At 53.8% G+C, this 12,118-nt stretch overlaps 1 protein-coding gene across 7 annotated transcripts in view; it reads right to left on the minus strand.

Annotated features, from left to right (window-relative positions):
* Positions 1–12,118, minus strand: part of PLEKHG5 (pleckstrin homology and RhoGEF domain containing G5) — a 59,581-nt gene that overhangs the window by 18,395 nt on the left and 29,068 nt on the right. For 2 of the 7 annotated variants that reach the window (XM_049877756.1, XM_049877757.1), the window contains exon 1: positions 7,742–7,871. The exons of 3 other annotated variants lie outside the window; for them this stretch is intronic. In XM_049877756.1, coding sequence (XP_049733713.1) covers positions 7,742–7,861 — 120 coding nt within the window. In that variant the 5' untranslated portion in view covers positions 7,862–7,871. Of the gene's footprint in view, positions 1–7,741; positions 7,887–8,857; positions 9,070–12,118 lie in introns of those variants that run through there. 2 more of the 7 variants (XM_049877760.1, XM_049877759.1) reach the window with 2 other exon arrangements.

Genomic DNA, 12,118 nt, shown 5'->3' on the forward strand with positions numbered 1-12,118 from the left:
TACCACACGGAAGGTGAGAATTCTACCCCTGAACCACCAATGCCTCCTCTAGTTATTGCTGCCCTATTTCTTCTCGTCCCTTTAGAGCCAAACTCCTTAAAACAGGTCTCTATACTCTCCACTTCGTTTCTCACCTCCCATTCTCTTTGTTGGAGCCCTGGTGGTGCAGTGGTTAGTTATAAGCTCGGCTGCTAACCAAAAGGTTGGCAGTTTGAATCCACCAGCCACTCCTTGGAAACCCTATAGGACAGTTCTACTCTGACCTATAGGGTAGCTATGAGTCAGAATCGCCTTGGCGGCAATGGGTTAAGGGTTATTCTCTTTATTCCCTTTTAACCAACTTTTGATTTTGAAATATTTCAAACCTACAAAAAGTACACGAATAGTACAATGTCCTCCAAATACCCTTCCCCTACATCCCCCAATTGTGAACATGTAACCACGTTGGCTTTATTGCTCATTCTCTCTCTCCCTCCTCCTTTCCCTGGTGCAGAAATCATGACACTTCCCCCTAAATACTTCAGCATGTATCTCCTAAGAACAAGGACATTCTCCTACAAAACCCTAGTATAACGTCACACTCAGTAAATTTAACACTGATACAGTACTATATGGTCGCTATGAGTAAGAATCAACTCGACAGCAGTGGGTCTGGTTTTCCTTTTTACTGTTGTGGTCATAGTACTATAAGAGTCCCTGAGTGGTTCAAACAGTTAACACACTCAATTGCTAACCAAAAGGTTGGAGGTTCGAGCCCACCCAGAAACATCTTGGAAGAAAGGCCTGGTGATCTATTTTCAAAAAATCAGCTGTTGAAAACCCTAGGGAGCACAGTTCTACTGTACACACATGGGGTTCCTCACGAGTCAGAGTTGCCTGGGTGGCAACTGATTTGGTTTATAGTACTATATAGTTCATATTCACATTTCCTCAATTGCCTAAATAAGGTCCTTGATAGATTTTTTTCCCCAACCAGGATCCAATCAAGGATCACACATGACACTTGGTTGAGTCCCCAGACTTTTTTTTTCCTTTATGACATTGACATTCTTTAAGAGTCCAAGCCAGTGGTCGGGCAGAAAGTCTCTTGATGTGGATTTGACTGACAGTCCTCGGGTGGTCTCAGATTAAGCATCTGGGCAGGGACACTACAGGGGAGACTTGAACTTCCAGGTGCTTCTCAGTAAGACTGATAACGCCAGATGGTTTGTTGAGGGTGGTGCCCACCAGATCTCACTGTACTTTGCTTTGTGACTAATAAGTCACCTGTGGGGTGATCGTTTGCAACACCCTGTTCCCTAATTATCTTACTCCAGGCCTTAGCATCCACTGCCCAGTTTTGCAGAAATGAGTTGCTACTACAATGGTTGCAAAGGGGGATTTTCTAAACCTACCATTCTCTCAGCCTCTCCCCAGTCAAGTTTCCGCCTTTCCATCGTGACAAGAAACCCATTCTTCTCAAGCTCACCCCACGACCTCCAGATTGCTAAACCCACTGCTCCATTTGCACCTACTGACTCACACAGTTGTTCTCCTCGAAACAGCTGCTTTCCCAGCCCCAGGAGCACGCTCTCTCCTGGTTTTCCTCCTGCTTTTCCAGCTGCTCCATCTCAGTGTTCATGGGGGCGTCCTGCCCATCTCCCTGTCCTTGGGCCTCTTCTTTTATCTACAGCCACTCTCTCGGTGACCTCAGCAGTCTCATAACTTGAAGCACCATCTACCCGCTGAGGGCTCCCAAGTTTAAATCTCTAGCTGGGGGCTTCCCCGGACTCTGGACCAAATTCCTCAACTCTCTATGTGGATTCTAACAGCATCTCACACGTCTTGTGCCCTGCAACTCTCTCCATCTCAATGGATGGCAATTCCATTCTTCTCGGTGCTTAGGTCAGAAACCTTGGGGTCGCCCACATCTAGTCAGTCTGGAAATTCTGTTGGCTCTACGTATCTTCACCTGACCACTTCTCATCAGCCCAACCTATCCCCTGTCCCCAGCCCCGTCACCTCTAGCCCAGATTACGGAAATGGCCTCATACCTGGTCTCCCTGCTTCTACCCTTGTCACTCCCTCCCCTGTCCACAGTCTGTTCTCCATGAGCAGCCAGGGTGGAGCCTGTTCAAACAGGAGTCACCTTATATCTTACGTGGAGTTCCTGGGTGGTGCAAACAGTTATGTGCTCAGCTGTTAACCAAAAGGTTTGAAAGTTCAGATACAACCAGAGGCACCTTGGAAGAGAGGCTGGGTGATCTGCTTCTGAAAAATCAGCAAACCCTATGGAGCACAGTTCTACTCTGACATATACGGGGTCACCATAAGTCGGGGTTGACTCCATGGCAACTGCTGGTACATCTACTTAAAACCCCTCCATGGTGTCCCATTTCACTCAAGAGTAAAAGCCGAAGTCCTCATATTTGTATCTATCAGCCTCCTGCCCCCCTCCATCCTGCCTCACTCTGCTCCGCTCACCAGCTTCCTGGCTGTTGTCTGACATGCTCCTTCGGGCACACCTCCGAGCCTTTGCATCCACTAATCCCTCTGCTCAAATGCTTTCTCCCAAGTATCGAAACGCCTGGAGCCCTGGTGGTGCAGTGGTTAAGATCTCGGCTGCTAACGAGAAGGCTGGCTGTTTGAATTCAGCCGCTGCTCCTTGGAAACCCTATGGGGCAGTTCTACTCTGTCCTGTAGGGTCACAGTCTTAGTCATCTAGTGCTGCTACAACAGAAATACCACAAGTGGATGGCTTTAACAAAGAGAAATTTATTCTCTCACAGCCTAGTAGGCTAAAAGTACAAATTTAGGGCATCAGCTCCAGGGGAAGGCTTTCTCTCTCTGTTGGCTCTGGAGGAAGGTCCTTGTCACCAGTCTTGCTCTGGTAGAGGAGCTTCTCTGCACAGGAACCTTGCAGATCTCATCAATATAATTGCCGCATAGTGACAGGATTTACAACACATAGGAAAATCTCATCAAATGTCAAAATGGTGGACAATCACACAATACTGGGAATCATGGCCTAGCCAAGTTGACACATATTTTGGGGGGACATAATTCAATGCATGACAGTCACTATGAGTTGGGATCGACTCGACAGCAACAGGTCTATCAAAATGCTCCCTTGTTTCCTCCCTTCCTGCAGCTCTTTACTCAAAAGTCTTCTTCTCATCCATTGGAAGCTTAGGGCCAGTGAGTTTATGTTAACGGAGGAGGAACAATTCAGAGAAAGAGGGTGAGAATGGTAGCACAACTTAAAGAATGTAATCAGTGTCAATGTGATCACTGAATTGTACATGTAGAAACTGTTGAATTGGTGTATGTTCTGCTGTATATAGTTTTCAACAACAAAAATAAATACATTATTTTTTTTAAAAAGTCACCTCAGTTTTCTAAGTTTCAACCCTCCACACTCCCTATCCCCCTCTGGGTTCCTTTTCTCTCCTTAGCATTTACCTCCATCTAACATTCTGTGTATTTTACTGGGTCTCCTCTACACGTTGTCAGCGCTGCAAGGATAAAGATTTTCGTCTAACTAGTCCCTGGCCGCCCCATCAATATTTGTTGAATTAACAAATGAGGACAATGGAGGGCAACTGAAGAGTTTCTGGTGGGGGGAGGCCCCTGTCTTAACTGGGTTTTCCAGAAAAGCAAAACCAGTGAAGTATATATATATAAATTTATCTCAAGGAAATGTCTCATGTGGTTGTAGAGGCTGACGAGTCCTGAGTCCGTAGGTGAGGCGTCACGCTGGAGGCTTATCCTGACTTACACTGCTGCAGGGGCTGATGACCCCAAGATCAGCAGGTAAGAAGGCAGGCTGCTGGCTCACAGGCTATGGACGAATCTAAGATCGTCAGGTCAGATGGCAGGCCACTGGCTCACAGACTACAGAGGCTGATGGATCCCAAAATCAGCAGGCAATATGACAGGCGACTGGCTCAAGTGCCAGGAGACAGAGGTCAGATGATGACGAGCCGTATGCAGGATCCAGAGCAAGTAAGCAAGTTTTGCCAGAATGTCCATATCTATATTGGATGCAGGTCACATCCCTGAGGAAATTCCCCTTACAACTGACTGGCTGATCTCATCATGTTACATCATGGAGGATGACTGCATCATTACATAATTGCCAAATTACATCAGTACATAACTGCCAAACCACTGAGAATCATGACCCAGCCAAGCTGACACACCATCTTAACCATCACAGGCCCAATGAGTGATTTTCAAGATGATCAAATGGTTAAGCACTATGCTACTAACCCAAAGGTTGGCCGTTTGAACACACCCAGAGGCACCTTGAAAGAAGGGCCTAGTCATCTGCTCCCATAAGGTCACAGCCTTGAAAACCTCATGAAGCACAGTTCTACTCTGATACACATGGGGTCACCATGAGTTGGAATCAACTTGATGGTAACTAACAACAACAGACAGGATGAGAATGGCTTGGACAGCAGAAAAAGTGGCTGTAGGGAGATAGGAGGTGGTTAAAAAGTCTGAGCTTCCTTATAATGTGGTTGCCAAGTGTGCAGGCCTGCAGTGAGGACTTTACATATGTTATTTCCTCCTAACCTAGGAGACAAAGGCTATTATTGCCCCATATTACAGAAGAGGAACGGGAGGCCCAGGGAGGTTAAGTAAGTTGTCTAAGATCACACAGCCAGGAGAGCCAGCAGTTGAACCCAATATGCCTAGCTTCAGATCCCAGGATTTTAACCACATGCACACCATCTCCTGGACAATCACAAAGGGTAGGGGGAGGCTGGCCTCAGGTCAGCCTGGGGGGCTATAGAGACAGGATGAAATTAATCACGGTTCCATGCTTGCCATTTTGGATCCTGTGTCCCTCTGCTCCTAATTTTTTTTTTTTTTTTTGTCCCTCTGCTCCTAAATCAGAAATAAAAAGCAGTCAGCAGGTGGCACTCTGAGCACTGGGTGGAGGTCAGGAGCTCAGGGATTATCTGGAGGCCCACTTGCTTGGCGGGGGGCTGACTTCTTTCAGTCCTCACCTCCAAGTGGGCAGCTGTGACACTATAACCAAATCCCTGATGGCAGCCCGAGTGCCAGGCATCTGTCCCCCACTTTCTACCCTTCCGTGCCCTTCATGAGCAGGTTTTCAACTGTGTCTCCGGAACTGGGGCAAGAGTGAGGGGTTCTACTGGACCAGAGCAGCTGTTTCTATCATTACTTAATCCATCAGGGCTCAGTTGCTAAAGAAAGCTGGAAAAGCTCCATCAATGGCCAAGGCTCTTCCCCCTCCCTGAGTGTCCCTTCTTCCCTGGGTCCCCCAGTATGCCAGTTCAGCGGCCCTCTACTTTCTGTGTCTAGCTTATGTCACCCCCTCTCTGGCCTCTCATATGCCTTGTTAGCCTCAGTTTACCAGTGCCCACCTTGGCACTTGGCCATGGGGCTGCAGACCCACCAGTTACCCAGGCCCTGGCTCATGGTGGGTGGCAGGGCAGGAGCCACGCTAGACTGTGGGGGGCCTGAGGCTGGTCTCTTGGACCCTTGCAGCCCAAGTCCCTGATTCTGTTTCACAATCTTATTTTTAAACAAAACTGATGAAAAGACAACAGATACTACACAAGGATTCACTCCTTCCAGCAGATTCAGTGTTCAACAGATATTTATTGAGCACCTACTACGATGGTCAATATTATGTGTCAGTTTGGTTAGGCCATGATTCTCAGTGGTTCGGCAGACAATGGACTGGGTGCTATTCCATAACGAAATGACCTTCCATGATGCGATGTGATGTGATCAGCCAGTCACTTGAAAGGGGAGTTTCCTTGTAGGTGTGGCCTCCCTCCAGACTATAAATGGAAGTTCTGGCAAAGCTCACTCTCTCCACCTCCCCACCTGACATCCAGATCCTGGGACATAAACCTGCAGAAGTCTCCAGCTGCCGCCTGACCTTTGGATTTAGGACTTGTCAGCCTCAACTCCATGAGCCATTTCCTTGAAGTAAATCTCTCTCTACATACATACGTACATACATATATATGTATATATATATACATCTCAACTGTTTTTGCTCCTCTAGAGAACCTAAATGCTATTCATAAGGTTTTCACTGGTCAATATTTTAGATGTAGATTGCCAGGTCCTTTTTCCTAGTCTGTCTTAGTCTGGCAGCTCCACTGAAACCTGTCCACCACGGGTGACCCTGCTGGTATTTTAAATACTGGTGGCATAGCAACACGCAAGCCACCACAGTATGACAAACTAACAGAGGAGTGGTGAACAATGAATAAGGAAGACCGAGGAACTGATGCCTTTGAATTATGGTGTTGGAGAAGAATATTGAATATACCACAGACTGCCAGAAGAATGAACAAATCTGTCTTGGAAGAAGTACAACCAGGATGCTACTTAGATGTGAGGATGGTGAGACTTCATCTCACATACCCTGGACATGTCATCAGGAAGGACCAGTCCCTGGAGAAGGGCATCATGCTTAGTAAAGTAGATGGTCAATGAAAAAAAAGGAAGACCCGCAAGGAGATGGACTGACACAGTGGCTGCAACAATGGGCTCAAACATAGCAATAATTGTTAGGATGGCACAGGACCGGGCAGGACCGGGCAGTGTTTTGTTCTTTTGTACATGGGGTCGTTATGAGTCGAACCGACTTGAAGGCACCTAACAACAAGAGAATCCAGACTAAGACACCTACTACATGCCCCATCCTGTGGGAGCCAGTGGGCTCTCTTAAGAGATTCTGAGAGACTAATTTCCCCAGCACTCTGATGAGCTTAGGTGACCATGACCACCACCACTAATAATAACAACTGAAGCCAGTGCCCAGCCTGTGACTGACCTCACCTGCCTCCATCCTCCCAGCAGCCCCTAGGCTCAGGGATGCAGAGGGCATGGTGAACTGAAGGGAAGGCCCAGGATCTGAACCAGGTAGGTGTTTCCTGACTTAGTCAAGGACATCTGCTTGAGCAAGAGGTTCCAGTAACCCCAGGGAGAACCACAAACCCAACTGGGAGGCAGAGGTTTGGGTGGGCAGAGCCCCCTGGGCTGACTTCCTCTCTCACCCCTCCTAACACATCCATCCCCAAACCACAGGGTCTCCCCAGCTCTCTTGAGGGGCAAGGGGCCTTTCTAGTCCTCAAGCACGGCAGCTCCTTCCGGAAGCCAGACTCCTGGGCCCCTTCTCTCAGGCCCATGTGCCCACTCCTTCTTCTGCCATCCCTGCCAGCAGAAGGGGCAGGGGGCAGCAGGATCAGAGCAGTAAAGTTCCCAGGGCTCACCCCAAGGGAGGGGAGAGCCCACTAGATGGGAAGGGCTAATGGGGCTTGGGGGACATGGTCAAGACCCCCCCCCAAGGCACTCCTCCCCCATCACACAAAGGCTTGAGCCAGAGCCAGGAGGAAAAACAGGCCTAAGTGTGAAGGGAGGAGGGTATGGGCAGGGCCTGGTGCAGAGGAAGAAAGGGGGAGGGATGGCCACTGCACAAGCCTGGGACCCACAGGTGTGTCCGGAGGGAGTCCAAGACACAAAAGGCCAAGGGTCGGGGCTCAGCAGGCCTGGACCCCTGGGTAGGGGGAGGGAAAAACTTCGGGGGTCCAGGCCGGCCCCGCACAGCGTGCAGCCCGGGGTCGAGGGGGCGGGGATCGACCGCTGTGTGCCCAGACCTCCCCCTTCCTTGGAGGCCGCACCGTTTGCCCGAGCGCCCTGCCGCCCGCCGCACCTCCGACGCGGGGCCCGGGACTGCCTGCGAGGACCCCGCCCACGCCCCTCGTACCTGGCCTTCACCGTCGCGAGCGCGACCCCTGGCCCAGGAGGGCGCGGAGTCCGGGGAGGGCAGCCCCGGACCTGGCCTGGAGGCCGCTCGGCGCCCGGAGACGCCGGGGCCCGTCCCCATGGCGGCCGGAGGAAGCGGCGGTCTGCGCCGCCCGCCGGACAAAGCGCGGAGCCCCGCTTCCTGCCATTGTGCTGCCGCGCCCGCCCCCGGCTGAGCGCGCCGGGACCCCGCGGGGACGCCCTGGGGGGACACGCCCCCCCCGGGACTGCGGGTTCCCGACCCCCGCCTCCCTCAAGTCCCTACCCCAGCACTAAGATCTGGGGCGCAGAGGACCCTCTGGACCTGCTCCCTCCTCCGGAGAGGACCCTGAACGCTGGGGCTGGGGAGGCGGGCGTGCCGGGCCGCTGGCATACCCCCCCCCCACGACTGCGGACTCCTGTCCCCAGCCAGGCCCCGGAGGCGCCCCTCTCCGCTCTGACCACTGGCCCCCCCAGCACTAACTTCCGGGGCTCAGAGGGCCCCTCCTGAACCTGCTCCCTCCCCCCGGGAAGTTCCCTGAATACTGGACAGAAGAGAAAGGGGAGGGACCCGGTGGGGGGCGGGGTGCGCCAGGCGGTGACCCCCCACACACCGATGGGATTGCGGACGCCCCACCCCGCTCTGACCCCAGCCCCCCAACGCCATCAGGCTCTCAGAGGATCCCTCCTGGCCGAAGGGGCTTCTTAGCCCACTCCCCGCAGTCCTGGAGACCCCTAAGAGCCTCAGCCCTGGGGACCCCGCTTTCATTGCCCAGGCCAGTGGTGGAGGCAGACGAGCCAAGGAGACTCGGTGGGGGGCGAGGCCTGAACTCACCCCCTCTCCCAGTCCTCAGACCCCCACCCCCCAGTCTCGGGGCGCCCTCTCGGCTGGGACCTCAACTTCCCTGCCCCAACCAAACGTCTGGCCCTCAGAGGCCTTCCTCCACCCCGCGTCCTGAAGGCCATCTTAGCCCCTGCCCGCAGTTCTGGAGGCCCCCGCCTCAGCCTCAGCCCGGGTGACCCTGCTCCCACTGCCCAGGCCAGTGGTGGAGGAAGAGGAGCCGATAGGGACCGGGATGGGGGAGGGTTGACCACTGACCGGTGCGCCGAAGAGGACGAAGGAGGCAGTCCTTGGGAAGCCCCAAGGCGCCGACTGAGGCAGGGGCGTCGGGAAAACCCCGCAGCCCCGGGGGCCCTGCTGCTCCAGGCTAGGTCCCTCCGCGCTCGGGTAGCGCGGGACCTTCCGTACGCCCCACCGCCAGGGGGCGCTCAGCCGAGCCCGAGAGGACACCGAAGCGGGTTGAGATTGGGGTGTGGTGCTGGGGTCCTCACTGAAAGGCTGTCAACGCGCCTTTACATTCACTCCCGGAGGAAGGCGGGTGTGGGGCAGGCCCTATTATCCCCCTTATCTTTTGGGGGTAAAGTGACATAAGGTGATTCACAGGCAGTACTGACACCCAGACTTCTGGCTCTGAGACTCAAGAATGGCCTCCTTGGGACCCTCCCAGCACCTAAAGGGGTGAGTGGGCATCCTGTCACTAATACACTCACCCTTTGGCAGACAGCTCCTCCTCCGCCTGGTTCACCCTGGAAGGGGGTGGGGAGCAGAGGATCTCTGAAGATCATTGCAGAAGGTGAGAGGCCCTCCACCTAGGGTTAATCACTGTCCACACAGCACCAGGTAGATCTTTTGTAAACTAACAACTGGATCAGGTCACTCCCCCAGGTAAAACTCTCCAGTGCCTTCCCATCTTGCTTAAAGTGTCAGCAGGACCTGTCTCCTACCCCACCTCCTAACCTGTCGAAGAAGGTGGTCTGCCTTGAGGGCCTTCCCTGCTTCCTTACCACATACCAAGCTCAGGGCACATCAGGGCCTTTGCCTCTGCATTCTCTCTGCCTGCAACACCCCACACTCCTGATGGTCAAACAGCTGTCACTAGGCCGCAACTGAAATGTCACCTCCCCAAGAAGGACTCTCCTCTCCAACTAAAATAGCCTCTCACCCTCCCGCTCTTGATCCCCTTAATAAAAAATTGGGTTATTTTCTTCTTAGAATTTATTACTTCCTGATATTCTTTTATTTATATTTATTCGTTTAGATCTTAGTCATTATTCCTCCCTGCTAGACTGTCCTCCCCAGAGGGCAGGGGCCTTGTCTGTCCAGCTCAGGAGTATCCTTGGCACTCAGATCAGAGCCAGTACACAGAGGGTGTTCAGTGCAGGTCAGCTCAACGAATGGATGATTGAAGGCAGAGGAGGGGTCTGGATGTCCCTCCCTGCAGCCAACGATCTGGAAGATGCAGCCTTCCCGCCATGACCTTCAGCCTGCTGGCCTAGGTAGGTCAGCTTCCACCTCAGATCCCGGTGGTCCTGCCCTGGCCCCCCTGTTTCTGCCCCTAGGCTATCCAGGTCAAGTCCTGACAGTTGCCTTCCACTAGGCACTCCCCAGGGCCAGGCCTGGCCCAGAACCTGTGGGCAGCAAGTCTCATTCACTTTTCTCAAAGACCCCAAGGAGGGAGATACTATTACTATCTCCACTGAACAGATGAAGAAACAGTCTTGGAGAGGTTAGGTGACTTCCCCAATGTGACTGCGGGGTAAGAGAGAAACAGATGTCTGTGATTGTGACTACTACCCTTGTGCCACAGGGTAGGGGGACAAGAAGACTGGTGGTTTGGGCAGCAAGGTCTTGAGGACTCTTGGAGATAAGGCAGATCTACGACCTAGCTTGGGGTGGGGTGGGGAGGAGACTCTCACTGGCCAGGTTGCGTCAAATGGAGACCACCAGGGCTGGGCCAGGGCAGGTACTGAGAGGTCACCAGGGCACTCTGATCCCAGCTGGGCCCTGCCATCCCTGAGTCAGGTTGGTGCATGGGTCTGCTAGCCAGGCCTGGGGCTGCTTCTTAAGGGGCCAGAAGCCTGCAGAGTGTGGAGAAGAAAGGAGCCCCTCTGCCCCTGCTGGCAGGCTCCTGGCTTCCCACCTCTACTTTGCAAGGAACTGAAACAGCTCAAGAGCAAGCCCAAAAGGTCCCATCCCCTGGCTCCCTGGGGAAGGGGCCCCTCCCCTGCCCAGGCCCAGCTCCCTGCTCGTGAGTCAGGGCTGGCTTGTTGAAACTGATACCCAGAAACCAGATGCTGGAACTGATGAATAATGGAGTCTCCAAGGCAGTACCCCTCCCCAACAGCACCATCTCCCCAGCCCCAGAGAAACAGAGGCCCATGGGCATCCCCTCCCCCAGAATGGGTTGGGTCCCCTGCCTGGTCTGGGGTGGGAAGAGGGAGCTCCCTATCCAGGAGGGGCCACAGGTCTAGGGCGAGGTCTGAGGCAGGCTCTGTGCTCTGCCTGCAGCAGACTGGCCTGGAATCAGGAGTGGGGCTCCCTGGCTCCAGGGACGGCCCTGCCCAGGGGCTCCCCAACTGGGCTAAATTCCCAGGGAGCCTTTGGGCCCAAGGCCCTGCCCTGCACCTTCAAGATCCAGGGCAGAGGCTGCATGCGGGGGCAAGTCTGCCAGGGTGGTGCCAGCTCCACCAGGCTGCTCCACCTTCTCCCTCTATCCAGAGGCATTGCTGACCTGCGGAGGGACCAAACGCCCACCCGGCTCCAAAGAACCCTGAGCCTAAACCCTAGTCCTGTGGATTCCTGATGCTAAGAGGCAGAGCCTACCCTGAGGCCCTGCCTGTGCCTGGTAGATGGCAGGGGTGCAGGGAATCTCTCTGAAGCCCTGGCCCACCATACAGGTCACAGAAGCTTTGAGGTCCCTTCCTCCCCAGGGCAAAAGGATGTAAAAGGCTGGGACTCAGTGCTAGGGAGAGGAGAGAGTCTGGGGTCTGCAATCATCACCTTCTGTGTGACCCCCTGCACAAAACACCAGACCTTAGGCAGCGCCCCCCAGTGCAGCCAGCACCACCTCCTGGCACCCTGTCATCCCCCAGTGCCACACAGAAGGCTCCTTGGCAAGGAATGGGCGGAGGGCGTGTGCCTGGACTTCAGAAGATCTGGTTCTGGGGCCCCTCCCTGCTGTGCCTCAATCTCCTGATGTGTGCAGAGGGCAATGGCCTGCTCTCAAGAACTTTACATCTAAGGACTGCTGCTGAGTCCTAGAGTGAGCCTGGACCCCAGCCACGGGGCAGTGGAATAGCAAAATGTCCACAGAGCCCCCAAACCTGAGGAAAGTTACTGGGGCCTCCTGTCCTCATCTTCCAGCATGGCAAATCCGGGCTTCTCCTGGGTTCTCCCTCTTTCCCGATCCCCCAAACGGTACCGGAGCATAGCCCAGACTACCTGAGGTGCAAGCTCTTGCGCCCCCTGCCGGCCTTCGAGAGAACTTCCCACCTCGAACTGACTTGGGGCCATGGAAAT

This window comes from Elephas maximus, chromosome 3 (genome assembly GCF_024166365.1).
Source record: "Elephas maximus indicus isolate mEleMax1 chromosome 3, mEleMax1 primary haplotype, whole genome shotgun sequence".
In the NCBI taxonomy this organism is placed as follows: Eukaryota; Metazoa; Chordata; class Mammalia; order Proboscidea; family Elephantidae; genus Elephas; species Elephas maximus.